Source organism: Thunnus thynnus, chromosome 16, assembly GCF_963924715.1.
Source record: "Thunnus thynnus chromosome 16, fThuThy2.1, whole genome shotgun sequence".
Classification (NCBI taxonomy): domain Eukaryota; kingdom Metazoa; phylum Chordata; class Actinopteri; order Scombriformes; family Scombridae; genus Thunnus; species Thunnus thynnus.
Genome location: NC_089532.1, coordinates 24652806 through 24677438, shown reverse-complemented (window position 1 = coordinate 24677438; position 24633 = coordinate 24652806). Strand labels below are relative to the sequence as shown.

The 24633-nt window shown below is 40.5% G+C and overlaps 2 protein-coding genes across 4 annotated transcripts; one reads left to right on the top strand and one right to left on the bottom strand.

The window, feature by feature from the left end:
• Positions 1-192: 192 nt before the first annotated feature.
• Positions 193-4094, bottom strand: trmt61b (tRNA methyltransferase 61B). 2 transcript variants are annotated; one of them, XM_067614381.1, is made up of 7 exons: positions 3073-4094; positions 2858-2960; positions 1935-2125; positions 1705-1796; positions 587-789; positions 423-506; positions 193-338 (listed from the first exon to the last, which is right to left on the bottom strand). In XM_067614381.1, exons 1-7 carry the CDS (start codon positions 3865-3867, stop codon positions 304-306), a joined length of 1503 nt encoding a protein of 500 aa, XP_067470482.1. In that variant the 5' UTR covers positions 3868-4094; the 3' UTR covers positions 193-303. The 2 variants fall into 2 exon arrangements, with proteins under 2 accessions (XP_067470482.1, XP_067470483.1); XM_067614382.1 differs by having other exon boundaries at positions 423-503.
• Positions 4095-5794: 1700 nt separating this feature from the next.
• On the top strand, positions 5795-24190 carry wdr43 (WD repeat domain 43). Of its 2 annotated transcripts, none has more exons than XM_067613741.1 (18): positions 5795-6067; positions 7138-7272; positions 7571-7692; positions 10131-10251; positions 10511-10629; positions 10759-10861; positions 11247-11311; positions 12440-12599; positions 13037-13123; positions 13296-13421; positions 13873-14022; positions 15097-15183; positions 16045-16076; positions 16270-16333; positions 20290-20403; positions 21119-21188; positions 23086-23151; positions 23322-23450. In XM_067613741.1, coding segments are annotated over exons 1-18 (1830 nt in total). In that variant the 5' UTR covers positions 5795-5860; the 3' UTR covers positions 23324-23450. The 2 variants fall into 2 exon arrangements, with proteins under 2 accessions (XP_067469842.1, XP_067469840.1); XM_067613739.1 differs by having other exon boundaries at positions 5797-6067; positions 23086-23144; positions 23312-24190.
• The last annotated feature ends 443 nt before the right edge of the window (positions 24191-24633 follow it).

Below are 24633 nucleotides of genomic sequence, written 5' to 3'. Positions count from 1 at the left end.
GCTTATGCTTTTCAGATGACAGATGTCTCATGTCCTTGCAGTCCAGCTTTGTTTTACAGTGAGTCATATCTTCACTTAACTGCGTATCATACATCCTATTCATTAAATTAGCTGAGAAATATTGTATTGTAGTGGATTTCTGTCTTGACATTTACATGATAGACTTCACATTAAAATCAATACACCAAAATGGATATTTTGACTGTTTATTTATTAAATTATTTACAGTAAGGAGATAATTTACTTGACATGTTAAAGCATAAAACAATCATCTTTGTCTTTGGTTTCTTACAGGTGGAGCAGCTACTGCACACACTTCCTCAGTTTCACCAGGAATGCTGAAAACAAAAGAGCATTTATTTATAACATCATCGCCATCTTATGTAATCTGTTAGCCACTAGAAATGTGCTGAACGTCTGACCTGTGTGGCTCATTTGTTCAGGATGAGGTCTGGCAATGTAGGGAATTGTCCCGAAGGCTGGGTTTCCCTCTGTGGTCGACTCTGCTGAAATAAAACAGTACGCTCATAATGACATTATCCACGTCAGCTGTACACAAACACACTGATTTATGAATGTCATTCACCTTCATCAGTCTCTTCTGATGTCTCATCCTCCTCGCTTTGGTCTTTATCCAAGATGGGAGCTTTCCTTTTGCAGTGCTGCCCGTCTTTCTGAAGGGCTGGGGCCACCAGCCAATCCCGGACGGGAACCTCGATGATGTGTTCGCACAGCAAAGGGAGCGCCAAACATCGAAGCCCTTCCAGCAGGTCAATGACCTGTGTTATACTTTGTTATAGAGGGAGAGTCAGAGAGAGTCTTTATGCATGAGCAAGTCTGGTTACTTTGCTTACTAGTTGCATCTTCTGTCATGAGGTCCCACTTTTCTAAGCAAAAAATATAATATCTTAAAATTGGCTGAATTTAACCAACAGTTTGAATATGTCACCTTGAGCTCTAGGAAAGTGATGGGATTTTTTTGCCATTCTTTTAGACTAAACGATTAATCAGTTAATCAAAACAATAACTGATAGTTTAATCAAAAATGAAAACAACTGTTAGTTGCAGCTCAAAAATACAGTATTCAAAAGGTGAGTATGCATAAAACATAGATGACATTGGTAGCTTTTGGTAAAAGTTTTTAACAATGTGAGGATAAAAATGTTTTTAGCATTGTTATAAAGTGTTATGAAAGATAGTCTCTGATTGGATGTGGGATGAATTCTTCATATGTGATAGAACATACTAACATAATATTCAGAACATTCTTTAGGTCTGTAAAAAAAACCCAAAATAATTTGGACACCATACTTAACAGTCCTTCAGTTGTGTCTAAGGCCAGTGTGAGACTAGTTGGCACTGTAAGGACCCAGTTATATCATGCCTGCCGTTTTAATACTCCTCCTGGCTCAATCATGAATCATTTTTATATTACAGGGATATTATATTTTTTAAAAATAGTCCCCCCACAAATGCTTCTTTTACTCCTGTTTGAGTATCATTTGCTATAAACAGCAACACAATTATCCAGCTGTTTCAGGAAATAACTGTCTTTTGTTTTTTAGAAAATGAAACAAGATTTGTAATGAGGTTTTAAAGATTTACAATAGAAACAAACTGTGTAGAGAATTCAAAAACTATTAAGAAATGGACTAATGCATAGCATCATCTTAGGTCTGGTTTGACAACAGTGGAGATACTCACTTGGCGAGGTAAACGGTACATACAGCTCCGGAGTGCAGATGTGGAATCACAGAGGGTAAAACCAGGTGTGGGTTTATCAGGTCAAGAACAATCTGCAACAGACATAATCAAATCTGTCAATGAGCTGGTGTCACAGAATCTAACTCCTTACTACTTCTGATCAAGTGTCGCTGTACTGTTGCTAGTGTAACCATTGCCTCCATATCCGCCCCTTTATACCAGACACTGACCGCATGGAATCCCCGACCAGCGAGGAGCGAGGAGGCAGCGCAGAGGTCAGTGTTGTGAAATTGGACGTTGTCAGGCCACTCCTCCCCTCGCCGCAGACTCCATGACTTCCTCCAGCGCTGGTAGTTCCGCACGGCTCTCTTGTAGTGATCTTCCCTGACCTCCACACTAAGTACGCTGCCACTGGAGCCCACTGGGGGGGAAAAAAAGTGCAGAATATCAGCTCTACTTTCAGACTGTTTCACAACATACTGATATAGGGAAACATATTTAATCTTTTCTGATCACTCTTAGTAACATTTAAGTAGCTGAGGACATGAAATTGTGAAAACTTGACATTTAACCTCAGTAACTCTCCTTCATGACAGTCCTAAAATGACAGTCAATGGCAGTACATAACTTCTGATTGGCGTACAGATTTAGCTGGTAAATCTGTTGAATCTATGGCAAATGTAGGTAAAATATAAATGATCAGAGGTTTTCAATGCACTAAACTGTCCACTGTTATGAAATCCATCAGAAAAAAACTTAACAGCTCATTTTGTAGTTTTTAAATTGTTCATTCATTAAAACAAAAGTATTCAGCAAAATGACAGCATGATAAAAGTCATCAAAATTTCATTAAAGGCTGAGAGATGATGAAACTGAATTGTAACCCTGCCCTTTGTGTTACAAATATAAATAAATTACCGGTAAGATATACAAGTCAGTTGTAGCAGCAACTGTAAAATCAGAGCGTTGAAGCTGTGCAGGCTTAAGACTTCTTGTTTTTCTAACAGTGCACATGTACATGTATTCATTACTATATTATTTAAGTGTCTTTTGGGACTTCTGTTTTTTTATGCATATTTTAACTGTATGCTGTCATTTTGATGTGAGCGGAACAGAGCCAAAGTGAGATGATGACAATATAATGAATGCAGACCTGCTCGGGACAAGAACAGAGACATGGCTCCTGACCCGGAGCCCGACTCCAGCACACAGTCTCCCTCTGTGATGTCCATCATCATCATCATGACAGCTGCATCCTGCATGGTAAAGGAGAGTTGCAAAGACAAGAAAAGAGAGAAATTGCACACAAAATCTTTGAGAAGAACTTAATGATCAATGTGACTCCTGACACAAATACACAGCACATACCTTAGGGTAGGCGATGGCTGGGCCTCTCTTCATATAGAGTACATATTCATCCAGACTGGGCCGTCGTATGAAGATGGGAGCCCCTCTGTTTGTCTTCAGGGTCTGACCTGCGGGCTGCCCGGCTATGTCGTCATGCAGGATGATCCCCCAGCTGCTATGCAGGCGTGCCCCCGTCTGAAGCTCGAACATCTTCCTGTACTCTACTCGCCCTTTCTTACGATGCTCAGCCATCAGCAGCTCCCCGAACGCAAGAAAGTTCTCCCCTGGAAGAGTGGCTGGTATCCACATGTTTTCCTCGTGATGAAGTGCATTTAACTGACTTTCTGAGCTGTCTGCTGCATCAGATGCATCATATGTACAAGAATCATCTTTAGGAATTGCCTTATGTCCACTTTCCTCTTCTGCAGACTCTGTCACCAGTGCATGCTCCTTTTGGATGTTAGTGTCTTCCTCAGGTTCCTGCTGGTTCTGCTCTCTCAGCTGCATCACCTCGGCGGTCAGGGCATCCTGGGGCAGCAGGCTACTGATCCTCTCCAGTGGGGACAGCGGTCTCCTCCTCCTGGACAGCAGTGCTTGTCTGGATGTCAGCTTGGTGTTCAAGGGTGGTGGGTCTGAGCTGTCTCTCTCATTGTCGTTACATTTCACACAACCAGTTGAAAAAGTCCTGATCTCCCTTTTACTTTTATTGAGGTGTACAAGAACGTCTCTGTGTCTGCAATGTGCTGGGATGGATGTGCACATACGCACCAGTCTGTGCGCAATCATTAGTCCAGCAAATGGCATTTGCACAGTCATTACTTCGGATGAATATGATCTATAAACTAGTCGGAAGGCTATGTCTCGAGATACAATACTTGATAAATACACTACTCAAATAAATATAACAACAAACTTTGTTGAAACGTCCATTCGCAGTGTGACATCTAATGACAGGATCGTCCTCATTTCTGCTAAACCCGGTTGTATTTACAGAGGAAGGAGGTCACCATGCTGGAAAACACACGTGAACGACGTCATAAGTGAGCGACACAGGTGTAGTCCTTTAATTTAACCAGCAGAGGGTGGTATCATAGCTATACAAATGCATTTATTGACGCCTCATGTCGAGCTCAAATGTGCATTACGCTATCAAACTCATCTGTTTACATAGAAAGTTAATGTGTTCTTTAATTTGTTGTAATTCGTCTTGAGTTTTGGGAAATTTTGGAAATAATAAACAGCATATATTCTACTTTTGATAATGCTTCAGTGTACTAATTAAATATTTCTTTGGAACAGAATTAACAACGTGCAAATAGCAGTCAGAATGACCTTAGTATTAAATTTCCTTTCCTTTAGCTGTGAATATATGGCCCACAATGTGTAGTACTGAAACTACAGAGCAACTAATTCAGGTAATTTGATCACACACACGTCATGAAGCTGTCCAATTCTCAGCTTATCTAAATGGCATGTTAAATGGGGTAAGACAGTTCCTAACAGTGTCAAATAATTACAGGGAAACGGGGTCTTTCTCTCTATTCATTTAAAATTCAGACGTCATAAAACATGTTTAACCATAGGCTATCTACAAAAATTAATTTACATGTAAAATGTAAATGTTAAGATATTTGGGCATCAAAAACAGGTCCGCATAAATTAATTGCAATGATAATTAAAAGATTTATTTTTTCATTTAGTAATTACAGAACAAGCATAAGTTGTGCCGGTGAGGTATACGACATATATACAACTTAACAATATCTCTTCATACAGAGGTTTTGGTGTCTTTGTGGTGGGTTATATAAGCAGCCCATTTCTCAGTAAACTGATTGTTGAAGATAATTATTAATTTTAACAACATCCTTATACACATGGATTTACAGCAGAGAATTTATTTGTTGTTGCATTCAGGTGCAGTCAAACTTCGTAAATATTTTCAGGGCGAAATATACAGCAGGGCGAAACGGAGACAAATACACACAATCATCATTTATCACTAGTTATTAAATAAAGTGGGCTACTTGAGTTACAGTAGCAGCTCTATTGTCAGTGTTGTTGATATTTTCGATCGAAAGTGCCTAAATGCATCGACCGGTTGTAAATCCTGTTATTTACAACTGATCAGAGACAGTTCAGACAGTTATAGAGCATCTTTGAACTGTTATCGTGGTAGCATCGATGAGACTTCTTTTTCTTTTTAAACAGCTTTACTGAAACAAGTAACTTATTCAACAAGTTTACAGCACCTAACTTGAATCTACAATCACAAACATGTCAGGGGGGCTAAAGGTTGTAATAAAAAATAAGTAGTTAAATAAATATCTTGTAAACCTTACAGTGGTTATTAACAGCTTTTTGGTTTGTACATTCAGATATTGAAGAAATGTATTGTTTGATATGGGGGTCAGCTCTGAAAAGTTTGACTTTCTGATTAAGAATTTGGATTTGTGAATATAAAATTTGGTCAAAATAGTAAGCAGATTAATTAAATAGAACTGTGAGCAGAGATTTCTGTCATATTCAGTGAATCCAAACAATGCATTTTTTCCAAAGCAATAAAAAGTGAGGGTAGATATGATCAGCAATAAATCGTGACAATTTACTCCACGCTTGTTTTGATGTGGGCGGACCGCAATAAATGTTCCCGCTGCATCGATGACACTTGAAGGCAGCATAATGCCGCTAGTTGTGTGGCAGCAGCCAATGGGAAGGGCGGTGCTCCTGACGCTGTGCCGCGCATGTCCGCGGAGGGCCACACGTGGTTTTGTGTAAACCCCGACACGCAGACGCAAGCAGCGCTGCAGAAATGGCGGCCGATAGTGGCAGCTCTCCGCTGCAGCTCCCCTGCGTTTTTTCACCCAAATCACGACAGTACTTAGCCTTGTGTGCCCAGGATGGCAGACTTCGCATTTGGAACACAGACAGTAAAACACTTCACCAGGAATATGTGCCTTCAGCCCATTTGAGTGCCACTTGTAGCTGCATATCGTGGGGACCATGCCGAACAGTGAAGGTACGTGAGGCTGCTGTTAGCTATGTAAGCTAGTGAGGCCTTAAGAAGCTGTCTGGGACGGACTTCTCAGAGAAGTTAACACGCTTGAACAAGAAAAGTGTCAGTATTCACAGTAGAAAGTGTATAGAAAGCTGGGAGCGCTCTGCTATGAGTTAATACGGATGCTTTCATGTATCCGACGCTGACTTGTTTAGCGGGTCAGCCGCGTTAGCTGCTAGTTAGCTTTCAACAGCTGCGCAGGACGCACATGTTAGTCCCACATGGTAGTCACAAGAAAACACGGACATTGTCTTAATTTGGTGCTTCAACATCGAAGTAACTTTCAAGAATACTTGCCGCAGCTAAACTGGCACGACCAATTATGTGGTTATGTCTTTTAGACAGTAGACATTGCAAATAAACTCGTTATTTAAGTCCACCAAAGCTTCAGAAGCGTGTGCCACCATGACACGTTGAGAAGGAGAGGTTCAGAAAGTTTTGCTTCATTGTAGAGTATTTCCTGGCCTAGTAATACAATTTATCAGTTTAAAACAAGAAAATATGCCTTAAGTTATGACAAGAATTAAACTACGGATCTTATTACTTCTGATACAAAGTGATTTGATGTGTCCATTCTGGGCACAAAATTGGCACCAACCACCAGCCAAATGTTGGTAAAATATGCAAATGACTGGTAGATTTGCTTCACTCACCAGCCAAAAAAGTAATGGTTATATGTTGAGTGGCTGGTAAAATTTAAACATTCACTAGCCAGTAGGCTGGTGGACAGAAAAGTTAATTTTGCATCCTGTGTTCATGATATTTTATAATTAATGGCAGTACTTGCTGTTAGATTGTTCAGCTTGCTTTTTTTTTTTTTTATATCAATGAGTAGCAGTATGTCAAAGACAGCACTGGCTTTTATCAGCTGTTATTGTGCTGATCTAAAATATCAAATGGTCAGTGATTTTAATTAGTGAAAATTGTGATACAAGTAAATATAGAGTCAAGCGTATGTGCCGAGCATGTCATACCTGTGTCATTATTAGTAATGTTTAGTAGGTAAATGTTACAAATGTGCTGTGTTTCAGGAGGGGCCTCAGAGGAAGAAGAGGAAATCGGAGGCAGGGCAGATGGAGGAGAAGGCAGACCTGCTGGCAATGGGCACAGCAGCGGGCACTGTGCTCATCTACAGTACAGTAAAGGGAGCACTGCACTGTACCCTGGTGAGTTTGAGATTTAGAACACTGGCTTGTATACTATTATATCCTATAGAAGTGTTATATGATGATAGACGCCAAGAGTGTATTTAAACTGTAAAATGTTAAAAATATATATATATTGATCAGAGTTTGTAGAATCTCTAACTTTGAACTGAATTTGTATGTGAAAAATGCTTTTGTCAAAGTGAGAAATGTTAGGCAGTAGTCATGCTGTATTGCATGAGCAGCCTCTAAGTGTTTAATTCAGTAATGGGGCAGTTTGTTCACCACTGTTAACCATATGATTCTCTGTCTCTGTCAGGATGGAGGCCATAGTGGAGGAGTGAATTGTGTCCAGTGGCACCCTGAAGACAGTTTATTATACAGCGGCTCAGATGACACATATATTATAGAGTGGGACCTGCAGACAGGCAAGACACGAAGGTCAGTATCTACTTTATTAGTAGAGATATAATGTTTTGTGCTTTGTTTTTTAAAATCATTATGGGAAAGAATTCAGGAGTTCCTCCTGATTAGATTTGGGAATGAAACCTGTGTCCAGAGCTGACCGAACCACTACACATTAAAGTCACACTGGTGTGATTTTAACGTCTTTTTTATTAAAAAGAAACAACATATCACATCCTGAGAGAGCTGTAGACTGTAGTACAGAGCCAGACGAAATGTGAAGGAAAATTAAGCCTGTTTTCAGTTTCACTCTAACCAGTAAAAGTGTAAAGATGATCTCCGTTTCATCTGTCTCAGACTCTCAAGACATTGTTTCCAGGATCATACATCATCGTCATCAAAACACAGTCCACTCAGTCATATAGCAGCATTACAGAGTGATGTGTCTTTTAAATCACAAAGACAGAAGTACAGACACCAGCTTGCAGAGAGCGTTAATAAAACATCAGTCCATTTTTTTGTCTATTTTGGCTGTTACAGAATTAGCATCAATTAGTTGCAGCTGATATGACGGTGATGTTTTCCATTGTAACAGGCGAAAGCAGCAGTCAGGGCCAGCTAAAAATGAGAAGCTTCTGCATTGTTCTTTTATAGCCGTAAACCAACTTCAACTGGAATAAGACTCTGTTGGGTGACAGCAGTGACTGACTGAGTCGTTGGCATCGACTTTCCCCACTTGTAAAAACATACAGTGTGATTGATCAGTCATCTGCCGAGCTGAATCAGACAGATCTTTAAGTATCTTGTCTCGCGATCAATTTAGTTACTAGAATATGATCTAAACTGTCAGCCCACTCTGTAAATACATGGCCTTTGCTATGTAAATTAGTACCTCGGTTTGTTTTCCACAAAGCTAAGATATTTCAAAAAAGTGCAATTTCTTTTGACGTGAGTGGAGGCAGGATGTCTGCTGGAAACCCTGAAAGTCTCCATTAATCACAAACAATGTATCTGTATATATTATATGTGGAAAGAGTAATGTTGTTCTGGAGTTTCAGAACTGGATTTGGCAGACCTCTCGGAGACATGGACAACCACTAAAGCCCGCAGGTCGTTTTCAAACAATTGTAGCACTTTGGAGACACTGTCCATCTGCAAAATGCTGCTGCAGCAGGAGCAAAGCTGTCTTTTTTTTTAACCTGAAGCAGCTTTGAGGACATCATTCATTAGAACTGCTGGCTGCTTTATGTGTTCTTGTTGTCTGCAGTTCAGTCATCCGCAGTACTGGACCTGCCCTGCTTATTAAAAAATTCTTGACCAGTGTATCAGGCCATCATTCAGAGCCAAAGCTGGGCTGAAAGTTTCAAAGTTAAAACAAGACCGTAATTCATAAGAAAATTTACCAAAGATAGCTTGAGTAGAAGTTAGGTGTTTGTAAAAGTTGGAAGAATCGAGTTGAGGTGCACTGGCAGAAAAAGCTCACTCTGAAAGATGCAGTGGTTGAAAATCCTTGTAAAATACCAGACTGGATGGTATTTATACAGACCGGGAGACATTTACATTAGGTCTCTTCTGCAGAATGGAGTGCCATAAGTTATTTATTGAGTTTACATATTCGGGCACATAGGAATATCTGCTTTGCTTAAGAAACAATAGATGTCTTACTTATTCATGGCTATGAATAAGTGAAGATATCTACCACCAACTGGTTCTGGTGCTCTTTCTTTTTTTGTTCTCGTAAACTTTGTCCTGCCTTCACTCTGTTAAACCTTCACTTCTCAAACTCAAAAAGCACTTGTAGTTGGCTCAAAAAAAGATTGGTCAGTCTCATTTGTTTTAACTTATACACAGCACATGTTAGTACCTTCCCAAAGTTGGTGCCTTACGTCTCAGCTGCTCCCTAATGTAGAAGACACTGATCGGTTCAAAAATCAGAATGTGGATGTTACTTAATGCCTCAAAGTAGCTAGCTTTGCAACAGAAGTCAGACATAACCTTTAGCTCACAAGCACTGAAATACACCAGCTAGTTTTATCATTGTAGACTATACCACTGTACATTTAGTATCGCTGTACTTCTTCCTGAACACCATTTCTCTGGTGATTGATTTAGTAGCAACACAGTCACCATGAACTTTAATGTCACCATGAATCCTCACTCGATGCTCACGAAAGCCCATTTGTGGTCCACATCCACTTACAGCTCCTTTCTGGTAGAGTGCAGCAATGAGTTAGAAGCTGTTGAAGAAATCTGAGCTCCTCACTCAAATACAACACCAGAAAAGTGCTGCCATATCAGACACAATACAAGAAGCCTTGCTTAGATCTCACAATAATGGAGAGAGAGCAGGTGTTTCTGATGCACTAGTGAATAATGTCAAAACAAGAAGAAATTGAATCCCATAAACACACAGTTTGAAGATAAAACTTAAACCATTAAATAAATACGTGCTCCTATCTCTGTTGTTGACACAGTAAGTGGAAGGCGGACCGTGCAGCAGTGACCAGTTTATGTGTGAGCCCTGACGGCAAACTGCTGCTTTCAGCCGGACAGATAATCAAGATGTGGGACTTGGACACCAAGGAGGTTTACAGGGTGAGTCTCACTGTCTTCATATTCACATTTATAGATGTGTTATACAGAGCTCAACTGTTATATTCCGAGTTTATTATGTTATGTTAGTTGCTTTACTTTGAAAGGGTCAGCGGTGTTAAATGCGGTTGTTGGATCATAGTTACAGTAAGCTGAGCTAAGAGAAGCATTGAAGGCTATAAACCAGTCAAACATGGCTCTGACCTTTTAAGAGCAGAATTGACCCAATTGTCCTGCTCTTTGTTGTTTTTCCTCTCTGCAGAAATTCACAGGCCACTCCACAGCTGTGACGACCCTGCGCTTTGCCACCACACGACCTCCTGACAGTAACGGTCTCTATTTCCTGTCTGGTGCTGCACACGATCGATTGCTTAGTGTATGGTGAGTACAAAGACAGCGGCAAGGTCAGCCAGAGCTGATCTTCGGTATAAGACATACGGCTGTTGTCTGGCCGGTTATGATGCCATACTTGTGTTTTTGTGTAACTGATATAAAGCCGTCTCATCGTAGGCAAGTTCGAGAAGACGGAAAGGACAAGAACTCAGTGGTGTCCTTCACTCTGACGGACGAGCCACAGCACATCGACCTTGTCACATCCAACAGCAAGGAAGAGGTCAGAGAGACGAGTGTAATGTTGTCTGTATTTGTACTGAAATGTCAGTTATGCCCGATGAATCAAATAAGTTCAGTCTGTGTTCACAATGACAGAATGTGGTAAATGATAGGAACTCTGAATAAAAACTGCGGACATTGGTGAACACACTGTTGAACCCCATCTGGGTAACTTAATTGTGTGGAAATGGCTAAACGAGTGTTCATCACTGTGGATATGGTTATTGGGAGAGAACATGGGATTTAAACATATGCTTAAAACCCTGCTAAATTGTTTCTCTCTGTGTTGCAATTATGTAAGAGTTATACAGACATATTTCCTGTTTTGTATTACCTATTTACCATATGCAAATTCCTGTGTGTGTGGTGTTACTTCTTTTGCACAGGCGGTGAGGCTGGCAGTGGTGTGTAAGGATGGGCAGCTGCATCTCTTTGAGCACTTTTTAAATGGGTAAGCCCTTAAAACACTGTAAACTGTGCTAAGCAATATAACAGTGTAAGGTATGGAAAAACCCTTGAGCACCATGCATTTGCTTCCTGCTGTTCAAGAAAATAATTTGTCTTTCACTCTTAAGATTCAACTTTTGTTTGTCCACACCGAGCCGGTTAAATTTGAGCTTTTATTCATAAACCCAGATTTCATTACAACAACAAAGAGAATGGTACCTCTTCACTGCATTGATTTTGCTACCTTATAGTATATGATACAGATAACGTCATAAACCTTCTACCTCTATGAGGAAAATCTCCCTCTATGCTCAGAAGACACTCAGCAGCTAGACATTTCTCCGTTCTCTATTTAAGAGCAGTTGAGATTGACACTAAAGTGAGAGTTACTGGTCCACCTTAAAGGTCAGTCCACCTTAAGTGAGCATTTTCAGGTTAGGCTAACGGATTGTCACTAACTTCAGGGCTAACCCCCTTCAATAGAGGAGACTTTTTTTGGTCTTGAGAAGCTGTAGCATTTATTAACTGACACACTGTAGCCTGTACTGTACATTTACTGCCAGATTGACAACTCACTGTGAACCTTTTTCTGCTGCTCACTCAACTACACACTCGCTACGCACACGCATTACGCACTGCTCTATTCTTTAATGGAGCTATACCACTCTTGTAACAGTACCCTTCACAAAGATCTCATTTGAAGAATGAGGAGAGAGAATGACTCAAAACTGTTCCACAGTAACGTAGGGTGTTATTGTGCTCGCACAGTGTGCGAGTGAAAATAAATAGTAGCCCATTGATATTAATGGTCGTGTGACATTTTAGCAGCAGCACTCATGGTGACCACCACTACAGAATGAAAATAGGAGAAACACTTGAGTTTTCAATGCAGATCACCTGAGTAATTCTCATTCACTCACTGTTAGTGTATTTGCCCCCTATTGGCTGTTAGGAGACATTGCACTGCCAGCAGATGAAGGAATATTCACTTCTGCTCTCTGCAGTAATTCTACATTTTGTATAGTGTGGAGTGTCAGATCCTGTTGTCAAATAATGAATCTCACCATGTAAAGTTAAATCAGTTTTGTGTATTTGCTATGCTCATGTTGGGTCTAAACATCGGTCCCCACAGGCCCTGTAAGAAGCCCCTCGCACCCTCATGTACGGTGCAGATGTCAGACACGAAGGACTCCCCGGTGCCAATCCCCCTGCTGGCAGCCGCCCTCAGAGCTGACATTCGCACTGTGCTGCTGGCTTATGGCAACCACCTGCAGCCTGTTATGGAGAAAGTGGTGAGTACACAGGGGGCTCCTGAAATGCACAAGTGTGATCATTGTGCAGCTTATTTGAAAGAGCCTCTTCCCCATATACAGCTGTGTAAAAAGGCTGCGAAAGTTATTTTCTTAAATTACGGTGTTCAAAACTGAAGTCATTGTAAAAGTTTCCTGGGCATCAGAAATATGTGGTTGTGAATTGTGTTCCACATGGTGGATAGTAAGCTTTAAGCATACGGTATGATAAATCTTAGTTGCAAGTGTGTGCCAGCTGTGAGATGAAGTTTTGTTTGAGCTTTTGTAGTTTCCATGAAGAGAATTAAATTCTGAATCCTCGTCTTAACTGGTGATTTGTTAAATATGAAGATACCTCACACAACATTATCAGCCTTTAAAAACCAGTGTGGGTTCAGCTCCTCATTGACTTTCCATCTTGCTCTCTTCCATTTTTACAGGAGATCAACACCACAGACAGACATGTCTGTTTGACCCGTGATGTTCAGACCAGCTTGTCTCTTTCCATGGAAACTGCCGTTTCCAAGGTGACTATCAGTACTTCACATTGCTTAATATGAGCCCAGAAGATGATGCATGTTGCATGACTTCATTTCACTCACCATATGATTTGATTGGCCATTTTATGTGTACTCTAAATGACTTCAAACTATTCTTGTGACTGAAGATGAAAATTATGAATTTCATTCCCTGTTCAAGGTGAAAACCCCAATTGTCAACGCCAAAAGCAGAGTATTGGTCCCAGGGCTTCCTGGTCATCAAGCCCCAGTGAAGGGAACCTCACAGGGATCAGAGAAACGGAAAAAAGACACAGACACTAAAGAGGTATGTTGAGTGTTGCTGATGATTCACCACACATGGCTCACTGCATCGGTATGTTCCTCCTCCTGTGAGCATTTTGGCCATACACCAATCATAATCAACCAGTAGATGTTGCTTGTGTGTTCAGATGTATGCTCTTTCTAGTCCAAAGGCACACAAGTAAACCCACACCATGTGAATAAAAGGTTAAACTGCTTGATGACAATATCTGCCTGAGTTCACTCATGTTTCAGTAGTTGGAGACCTCTTCAGTCATTTACCAGTTTCCACATTCCAGTTACAAAAAACTGACTCATTTAAATATGAGAACATGTTTTGAATTTTGACTTTACATGTTTTCTTTTACGTGATGTGGTAATGGTATTCAGTCTGGGTAAGACTGGCTGATACAATATGTTCACCCACTGAATTTATCCAATTCCTGCTCAGCTAAAGTCATTCTTTTCCCCTGCAGATGTCAATAGCGGAGCGACTAGGTGAAATCGATCTGTCTACAGTCTCCTCTGAGAAGGGAGCTCCTAAAGGGACGCCCTCTTTACAGACAGACAATTTTGCGGTGCTGCTGGTGCAGGGTCTGGAGAGTAATGATGCCAACATCCTAAATGTAAGTGAATTTAGTTTAGTCTATTGATATTGTTACACTATTATAGGGATGACTATTGGTGCTTTCACAAAATATTTACATAATGAGATTTTTGATAAATAATCACCAATAATGTGGATATAATGATTAAGTGGGTAAAGACAAAGAGTAGAACAGCTAGAACAGTCTGGTAAGTTCAGAAAATTCATCACTTTACTGTAATGCAGCCTTTGAAACCAGGAAAAGACACTTATTCATGATATTGCTATTAGGGCTACAACTAACAATAATTTTTATTATCAGTAAATGTCTTGATAAATCAATTAGTTGTTTGGTCCATAAAATGTTAGAAAATGGCGACAAATGTGGATGACTGCTTCCCAAAGCCGAGATGAATGTCTTATTTTGTACCATCCACAACCCAAAGGTGATTAATTTTATAGTTGTCAACTAATTGACTAATCATTGCAGCTCCAATTACGATATCCAAACTCTAAGAAGATATCAAGTCTCATATCACAGTATCAATTTATAACATCGATATATTGCTCAGTCCTAATTTGAAGTTTGTTTTGTACAAAGATTTTGCCCTCTTACCATTCAGAAAGTTAAAAAGGTAAATGTAGTACCAGCCAAACCTTAAATTGATTTGGGTGTGAAAATTTAAATTGTATCCCAAACCATCTTTCAAAGTCTGTCTTATAAAAGCCAAACCTTTCAAAGTTTTTATAGTTAAGGAAGCTGATTTTTTCTTTTTAAATAATAGTTTTTTATCTTTTGGCCTGTGCAAAAGACATTTATAATATGGTACATTATTACCTTTCCCTGGATTTGGAAAAGTGTTCTCTTCGACAGGTGGGATTGGGTCGCTGCGAGGACAGCACCCTCTCCTGGACCCACCCCTGCGGAGTGAGAATCAGCACTATGTGTAGACTTTTTATATGTATGTGGGCTACTGTCAGACAGGCAGGACAGGACAAGACAAAACACTGCGAGGGGTGCAAAGCACACTGCTCATCTAGGTATAAACTTAAACTTGTTCTTTAAATGTGTCAAAAATTTGCAGCTACATGTGGTTTCCTTTCTCTCCTACAGAAAGTTTTCCAGACTCGCAAAGAGATGGTGATAAAGAAAACGGTTGCTCGGTTACCCCTCCCTGCTGTTTTACCACTGGTGGAAGAGGTGAGTGTCAACCATAGACTGTATATAAAGATGGACACAGTGGGGTGTGATGTCACCCATTGGTTTGCTTTGAAGCCGATTTGAAGCCCAGAATTGCAACTTATGGTCGGCGCCATCTTTTCCGTTTAGAGCCAGGACCTTCCAGATAAGGAGTGCAGGGTGTTGCCTTTCACACTCTGGAAACACATGAAGCAAACACTAACGTATTTAGGCTTACTTTAGCTACTTTAGCTAAATTGTGCTAACAGGGCAGGTATTGTAATCAAGTAATATTAAACTGTGAAGAATTTATATTGAATTGTGAAGTATTGTGACAATAGTCCGACTCAGTGCGAGTGCCAGAGCTGGGGAGAGCAGCAAGTGAGCCAACTGTCAATCACAGCTGTCAATCAACGCCCACACAGCAGACATCAAAGCTACTATAGGTCTTCACATCTTATTAACTGAGAAATCATTTCCAAAATGACCACCAGCACACTTATTAGAGGGCTTCAATTTAGAGATTGAGACCATAATGACTCGTTGGGGGGAAAAAAATGACTTTTTCTAGAGAGAAGCTGATGTTTTTTGAATGGAAGTCAATTGGAGCATCTAGCAGCCATTGATAACATTGCACTTTAAGGTACTTCTAGATTGGCTTCAGCCTCGAGCTGTGGTATTTGCCGCCTTGCCGATGTAAAAATGAACAAAAAAAGAAAAAACATGCTCTTCTGTGACACTTAGTCAGCAGTCTGGTCTGAAGCTGCATGAACCTGCCCAGATGTTTGGTCACACTAGCAGGATTTGTAAGTGAAGTTGTGTTAAGGTTGTTCCATGATTTACTGCAGTTTTTTAATCAACCCCTTATCTCTCTCTCTGTAGATCACAAAGAGGCTCCAAGGGCACCCTTTTACGTAAGTGAAAGCTTGACAGATCAACTCTAAGCATTTAATTGGCTTAAGTTCACAGTGGTTGTACACATAATCACTAGTCACTAATGCAGCTGCTTTTCACATGATGAAAACAACAATGTCTCACATCATGTAGATATACATAATGGACTAGTTTGGTTCCCACCTGACCGCTCATACACGTTTCTTTCTACAGGGCAGTTCTAATGGTACGGTGGCTCAAAGCTGTGCTCATGCACCACACATCATACCTGGCCTCGGTGAGTCTACCTGTACTACTCATATGACTCCAGTTGCTTTATATGTTTAAAGCCCCCCTCCAGTCTATTTGGGCATCTTTAACATATTTTATATGTTTCTGTGTCATTTCCTGACAATGTTGATTAGCCACACTGTTCACCAAATATTTATTTATAATAATTTAATTTTGCACTCAAAGTTCAAAAATTGAAGCTGTTGCTAAAACGGAGCGATGACATATGACTGTAGTAGAACGCTGTAGTCATACATCATTCTCATATAATCCCTTTGTTTTGTGAGTGCACATAGGCTACTGATACAGTATCAAGCACTGTGTTTCAAACTAAATACTTGCTGCAGATGTGCTGCAACAACGGATTGCTTCAAAAAAGAGCAGCTTACTGCATTTTTTTTTTTTTTGTAGTAAATTCACTCCAGGAGTGTTGTTTTCTGTTCAGATCAAGGTAACTACGGTTGGTAAAGTAAATATAGCTCCAGGTAGCAGCAACCACTAGTTTGTCCTAGACCACTCTGGTTTTCTCTACTTGTCGACGTCACCGCCAAAGAAAGGTCCGTCTCTCAATTCATCCAAATGGACAATGGGGAAAGATGCAAATGACGTTTGGCACTTTTCCGTTTTTTTCAACTAGAGGCATTCAGGGCACTCCTGCAAAAACATGAGGCACTCAGCAACGCAAAAGCAGCGAGCAAAAAACTTCACTCCCCTTGGAAAAAGCTGCCCCAGGCAGGCAAAAACATGCCCTGCCTTATACTGTATGAAAAGCTTCTCCTTCAGTTCATTTAATCCCTGCAGCATCTGAAGGCCGCACGACTGATATGTTTACCTTCATTAAATCACCTGAAAACAACACCAGGCTGCTACAATATAACCACACACACCTCTACACACATTAGATGGTTATAAGTCAATATTCTGCTTTTTATGAAGGAGACGTTGGGTTAGCAGAGTTCATCAAAGCCTCTTTTCCAACTTTCTTTTTAGCTAAAGTAATGTCTCATGTTTTATCATTGAAACACATTGCAGTGCAAATACTGTTGTGTAACATTAATAACCAAACTATGTGAGCATTTACAAGGGGAGATACATTAGAATGACTGTTGAAATAGCTTCGGTCTGATATAATCATATACCAAATCAATTTTTTTTTATTTCTATCATTATTATAGTAACTAACTGATAAAAACAACTACTCCATCTGTCTTTGGCTGCAGATGTGTGGTGATGTGTGTTCATGTCATGTCACTGATCCGTCCAGACTTTTCCTGAAGAAAAGCTTTCTGTTGTTGAGCTAACATTATCATCGTTAACTGTGATTGGCACAGCTGTCTCAGAGCTATGACAGCAGTGATGTGACTGACTGAGAGAGTATTTAATAATCACCACACCCACTGATTTATATCCACCTTCACCCAGCCCTTTTGCACGTCGCGCTGCTGTACACACATGAACCAAAATAGCAGGTGTGCATACAGCACACAGTCTGTGCCTCTCTGCGCTTGGCATTTATTATTCAAGTTTCAACTGAGGGTGCAAAATATTAAACTGAGGGTGCAATGCAAGCTTTTGTACCCTTGTGTAACTGGGCCTGGCCACTGAGGAGGAAAACTTACAAATATTTACTAAAAAATAAAGTAAGGTTTTATTGCGTATCTCTGTTACTGACATGTGACCTAGTCTATATAGTTAATGACATAGTAAGTGGACAGGTTAGGCTATAATATCACTACCATTCAGGGTTTTCCCTGGATGTTTTTGAGACAAGTGTGGCTAAGGTTGAAGAATGTGCGTGGTGCGGCTTACACAGTTTGTGCATGCACCTCAGGGTGTTGTGCACTTAAGTGAAAACAAATCACGATTTTAGAGACAAAGTGTTTATTGGGATTTAAATTTTATACGAAGATGGAACCAAGAGATGAAAGATAAATATTGTGACAAATGACAGTGTTCATTTTGTAGGTCTGGGACAATATGCTTATCTCCCGATTCAATACTATCACGATACTCAGGTGCCCATTCAATTCAGAAGTGATTCTTGATTAGAAACCATTTCTTGATTGAATAAATAGAAAAGGGGGCACTATTTTCAGTCTCTTGCTCCAGTATGTGCCAAACCATTCACCAGGGTTCTTAGTCCACTGAAATATAATATGAAACATAACTGGCATTTAAGACAAGTGGTCCACAGCCTTTTCATTTCAAAATGTTAACTGCAATAATTAATGAATGAATTAATCTGAAAGCATCTTACAGTCTCCTGCCTCTATGAGAATAACAAAATGAGGATGAGAAGGAGTGCTCTGCTGTGTTGTTATTAACGTCATGTCTCCAGTAGTGAAGAGCAGCCTCTCTGCTGCACCGTTAGCTCTGGGGAAAGACATCACTGTCCAAGATGCTGGGGGGGGGCACAGGGTTTTTGAGGTGAAAAAGACTTAGAACAGAGTTATTTTCTTCACCTCAGAGTTGGTGTAAGTTGTTTAATGCTGCAGTGTGTATTGGTCAGCTGGTCTTGTTTGTTACTGCTGGAGTTTGCTGCTCCGCTCTGCTAACGTTAATCTGAGTGATGGTGTAGAAAGTTCAAAATATGCTTAACTTTCGTCTCATAAAGGTAATTATTTAGTCATTAAATCAAAACATGCTTGCAACCGCTGCATTTTGTGAAGATGTACTCCAGCAGGTGCGTGCTGTAGACTGTCCACGTGCTGCGCTGCACTTGCACTCGCAGTTGAGTTCCACCTTTTTCATTTCGTCAACATCAAATGCCGGAACTTTCAACAAAGGCGGCAGCTAGTAATACAAAGGCAGCCTGCCTGTGAGTTAGATAGGCAGGGAAAACCCTGCCATTCCAACACATCGCCAGTGTGCTAGAACGGTAATCTGGTTGCCATGGTAATGGATTATGTCAGACTTTTACCACTCCCCCAATCTCTGTTAGAGAAAGAACATTAACCATTGAGCAGGAAGTGACACTGGCTGGAGTGGGGCTTTAACTTGTACTGTACCTGCCTTCTGCACAGACATACACTCTAGACTCTCCACAGTCCAATCAGGTCGTATTGTGATTTCCCTAAGCACATGGAAGTCACACACAGCATCCTTCTGAGCATACTTCCTCCGACATTCATATTTAATCCTGACTTTAATTTCCAGTCGTTACCTCCACCACACATAGCAGACATTATGTCTCAGACCTTCTGTTTGTGTGACTACAACCAGCAGCTCAACACCCATTTACTCATGCAGCAAAGACAAGAAACCTATGGAGTTTTGAGGGACTCTATGACCTTTCCCGATACATTTTGATTTCCAGATGACATCCCCTGACCTCTGAGGTCACACAGATGTAACATTTGCTGTTGATATTGATCTTAACAAGAGAAAACTTGAACTTGTTGGTAACCTTCTATCCGTTGTATTCCACCCACGACAATGTTGTATGTGAAGTTAAGTCTGCTAATACATACACCAGCCCAGCCTCATGTATATGTTATATGAAACAGGGTTTGACATTTATGCTTGTCCACTTGTCAGGGTCAAGTGGATCTTTTGTAGGGCAAGTGGAAGAGAAATGTTCTTGCCCCACCGAACAAGTTAAAAGTCATAAACATAAAAAAGAAGTGTCTTCATGTTATGTGCCACTCATTACTCAGCTAAAAGAATACATTCTTAATATCAATGTGAAAGGAATACATTTTACTCCATGATCTCTAACACAGCAGCATTAAAGTCTCAGTGAAACGGAAGTTACATTGTGTCATTTATCCATACAAGTGACTTTTGTGCCTGGATAGGTGAGAAGTAATTTTACTTGTCCAAAGGGCAAGTGCCTCAAAAAGTTAATGTCGAGCCCTGGAAGCTGTAAAATAAGGCCTCAGCAGAGGTTTGTACATCATGCGCTGCCTTGTTTGTGTCTTTTCTGTTTTTTATCTTCAACTGATCTATCTGTGTTTCCAACAGCTGCCAGACCTGGTTACCCAGCTTGGAGTGCTTTATCACATGATTGAGAGCAGAGTGAAGATGTTCCACAAGCTAACAAAGCTGCATGGGAAACTGTATCTCCTAATGACACAGGTAAGCATGGTCATGCACAGAAATAAGCAAAGCACCCTGCATGTGGAGAAGCTAGTTGTCAGCAGGCAATCACTCGTGAACAGACACTCTAGGTTCTGATAGGATGTGTGCTGGACATCATCTATGCAATAAATTCAGGCACAGATGTAAATTGTCCCAATGTGATTTCAGAATCATTTCAACCTGCTGCATGAAGGTCATGCATTACTCTGCCAGTCTTGGAATTGGCATTTATTTTGCAGCAGTGATGTCACAGTTGGAGGCATCTCTGGCCAGAAAGTGGCTTTTCAGGATCTTTATTCATCTGTTTGTGATGTGCTCCTGTGTTGAATTCACATCAGAGTTTTTGCACCACTTCTGCTCTTACACACCTTAATCAAATATAATCCAAAATGTGTAGACCCTAATTGCATCAAGTGCACAACAACAGGGTTGAGGAGAGAAACTGTGGGCCTTCAGGACTGGGCTGATGAACAAAGATGTAGACACACAAGCTTTGGTTATTTTGCAATTTCCAAATACAAGTACAGCAGTGAATGTCATATGTGAGATTCAACTGTAAGGTTCTTCTCTGAAACTAAACATAGCTCTCCGTGCTCAGTTTATGATGCATTTAATTATTGGCCAAAGTGACTTGTCATGATCTGGGGGGGAAAAAAGGATGGTGCTGTGTGCAAATTGAACCTCTAATGCCTATCTTCCCCTTTACCACTAGGTGGCGACAAGTGACAGCAGCAACACAGTTACAGATGTTGACCACGCAGCTAAGCTGGTGTATGAAGAGGGTAAGTGTTTGCTCTTCTGACTGTGTCCCTGTTATGTTCAGTTCTAATCTTCCGTTTCCCAGCTCCCCCTGCTCTTCAAAAACCTTCTTGAAAACATTCTTCTTTGGTGGCATCACAATTCCTTTGGCCCTTGAAATCTCATGTGTAGCATCATAACCTCGGCCAGTCTGTCAATCCCAGTGATGATTGAGTGCAGTGAAGTGCGAGTGGCAGCTGTCAGGAATAAAGGTATAATCTTATTTCAACCCCCAACTCATCAGTTTAACACTTCAGATAGATGATTGACTGGAGTGACTCCTTCAAGCTGCAGCAGTGCAACAAGTCACACTGATGCTCTGCTGAAATCACCATCCGACCACACTATTGTTTTCTCACTTTTTTTTTTTGACTGGCATTCATTGTCTTGTCAATTCCCATTAAGTCGTTTGAGGACGCTCTGTGAAGACTGCACTGAATCGGTTAAGATTTATGAAGGCAATGTTACCCATCATGCAGCCACTCTTGGCAATGCACCGCACGCAAACATGACTCCTGTTGCCTGGCAACCTGACCAGCAGTGTTCAGATCCTCCCCTTTGAGCGGAACAACAAGGCCCCACTCTGTTCACTCTCATTTCTCATTACCGTACAGTATAAAACGCTTTATTGAACAACGCAGAAAATAGGCTTTCATGAAATAATTAAGGTGCGCTTTTGATTTCCAATACCTCCGTCAGTGGTCCAGATGTGAAGGTTCATTAACAAAAAAAGTTCATAAAAGGAGCCAATGAACAGAAAGATTTGTACACTCATGTGTGGATGGTGCTGTGCTGTTGGCTTGTTATGGGTCCATCATGAAGCCAACATGGGAATCTAACAGGAAGTTAGTTTGTGAATCATAGTTTAGTCAGGTTGTGTGGACTGTATGTACTGTTTGAATGGATATGTTTAATTGATCTTTCAGTTCTCTGATTGTACTGGTACCTGTATGGGTACATTAATCACTCATAGATTAATAAGCCATTCTGTAGCATCAGCTGGAATAATTAGAGCTTAAAAATAACTGTCAGAATACACAATTAGATCTTTAAATGCACAGCAGTCACCCAGAGGTGGTGCAGATAATAGTGCCAGTTTGACATGGTACATGTTGTAAATTCTTTTTAATAAAACCTACATTTTTTGCAGCATACCGCAAAACTACAAACATCATTTGCCTGTTTCACAATGATTGCTGAAATGATGGGTACAATAATAACTGTTTCATCCTCTACTTTGTATTCCCAGCACTTCATCCTTTATAGCAGATGTGCAAACCAGCCATGTTAACCAGCATGTATTGTTAGTAAAATAGCTTTTTAATGTCAATTAGCCTGCATCATGTAATTCATAATTGTAGTCCAGAAAAAACAAATCTCCACTCTGAGGCTGTTAGATTATGAAAAAATAGCATAGTCTCTGGTTTTAAAGTGTGTTTCAGCCATTATATTCTTAATTAATGAATTAATTACTCTGCCTCATTGTCCTGTCATGTAATATGTAAGTGTTTTTAAAGTTATGACCAACAATGCTGTAATATTTAGTCATTTCTGTATAAAGGTCCACTGGTCACAGTTTGCAGCAGATGGTGCCTGGCTGACCTAATGGAGCAGATAGCCTCAGCAAATCATATTGACATTCCTCCCTCCTGCACCACACAGTCTGTATTGTTGTCATAACCAGGTGGCCCCACTATGGTATTGAAATGCAAATACATACCAGCCCTCTGCATGAAATTTATAAGCAAGTTAAAGCACGGAAGACTTTTTCTTTTCTTTTTCACCTCCCCTCTGTCTCCTCGTGTAGGAGGGCTTGTGCCAGTATTGATGTTATGAAATCATCTGATGGATTTGTGTTTTTCCTGTTCTTGCCCTTTGCAGAATCATCAGATGAAGATGAGGCCTCTGGTGATGAAGGTCTTCCTGATGAGGACTCTGATGTAAGTTGTGTTAAACTGGCCAATCAGAAAGATGTCCTCCAAGTTTCAAAGAAGTCAGCCACACTGATGCCGAACTAGTTAGCTTTTTGATTGCTTAAGCTGTTAATTTTTCTTAAGAAAACACAAACTTGGCACTAAGATGTTAATTTTTTTTTTTTAATCCTCAGAATTGGGAAGAGGAGGAGACGATGGAAGAAGACAAGGAAGAGCAAGAAGATGAGGACGAGGAGGATCCCGACAGCAGAACAGATTCCAAAGCAAACGGGGAGGAAGACATGGAGCACGAAAACGAGAGCGAAGAAGAATGAGAACAAACAAGGAGAAATGTCAATCATACACAAAATGGACCTGAAAGAGTTATATATACTTTCATTTTATTTTCATGCTTTTGATTTTATTATGAGAACAAAGTATGGTTTTACAAAATTAAGGGACACATGTTGGAATTTGGGCAGTGCGGCCCCCTGCCTCGCCACAACACAGTGATGTCATGCTCCCTGTCTTTTCCCCCGTCTGAGGAACAGATGCAACATTTTGGAAAGGAGGGCGAAATGAAATGAATGCAAGTTCTCCTTCTGCTTTTGTCAGTTCAGTCTGCATCCCAGCTCTACAGCCTGATGAGTTTGCATTGAAAATGACTGAAGAAATAATCAGGTGATGTTCCAGTTTGCCTACACTGCAGTCTGCATTCCAGATTTGTCATTGTATAATAAATAGTGCATCACAAATATATTACAGTATATTGTATGTCCTGCTTAACAGTAGATGAGACAGCACTCTGTCACTGATTGGTTCATTCTAACCGACCATGTAGGCCATCTGGAACGTGCCTTTTTTGTTCACAGTGCAGGTTTGGAGTTGGGATGCAGGGCCCCTCTTTGTTGTACAGAATACTGCTCGATCCAGAGGTGGGCTTGCCAGGCAAGACCATACATCATGTCCCCACACAATGTAAATCTGTATGTACAGTGAAGTGTTTGTATGAGCTCTTCCCTCTACAGCTATCCCCCAGAAATCCTTGGGATTAAATGAACTCCTGTAAAGTCTCCTGGATGCAGTTTTTTTTTTTTTCTTTTTTTAATTTCCAGACTTGTTGCAGCCTTCTTGTTTTAATCGTGTTCTTTTTGTGCATTTAATTTCCGGGCATGCCCTAATGTCCACTGCCTTGAACCCAGACTCACAGGGGCAAACTGAGGAAAAGAAAATGTGAACTTTGCTCAAATAGGTGAATAAATGGGTTTTCAAAATGGCTTACTGTGTCTGGTGGGGGGGGTGAGAAGTGTCAAAGCCACAGTAAGAGCTGGTACACAATGCAGACTGGCTTTCTGATTTGACAGGTTATTTGAAAAGCAGTGTTTACGGTGTGATTTACACCAGGGATTATGGGACTGGTTCAGACTAGGTATGTATAAAACCCTCTAGCATGGTCTCTTATTTGATAAATCATCTGAACATCTGCTGAGAAACTGAGTAAAGGATAAAATTACCA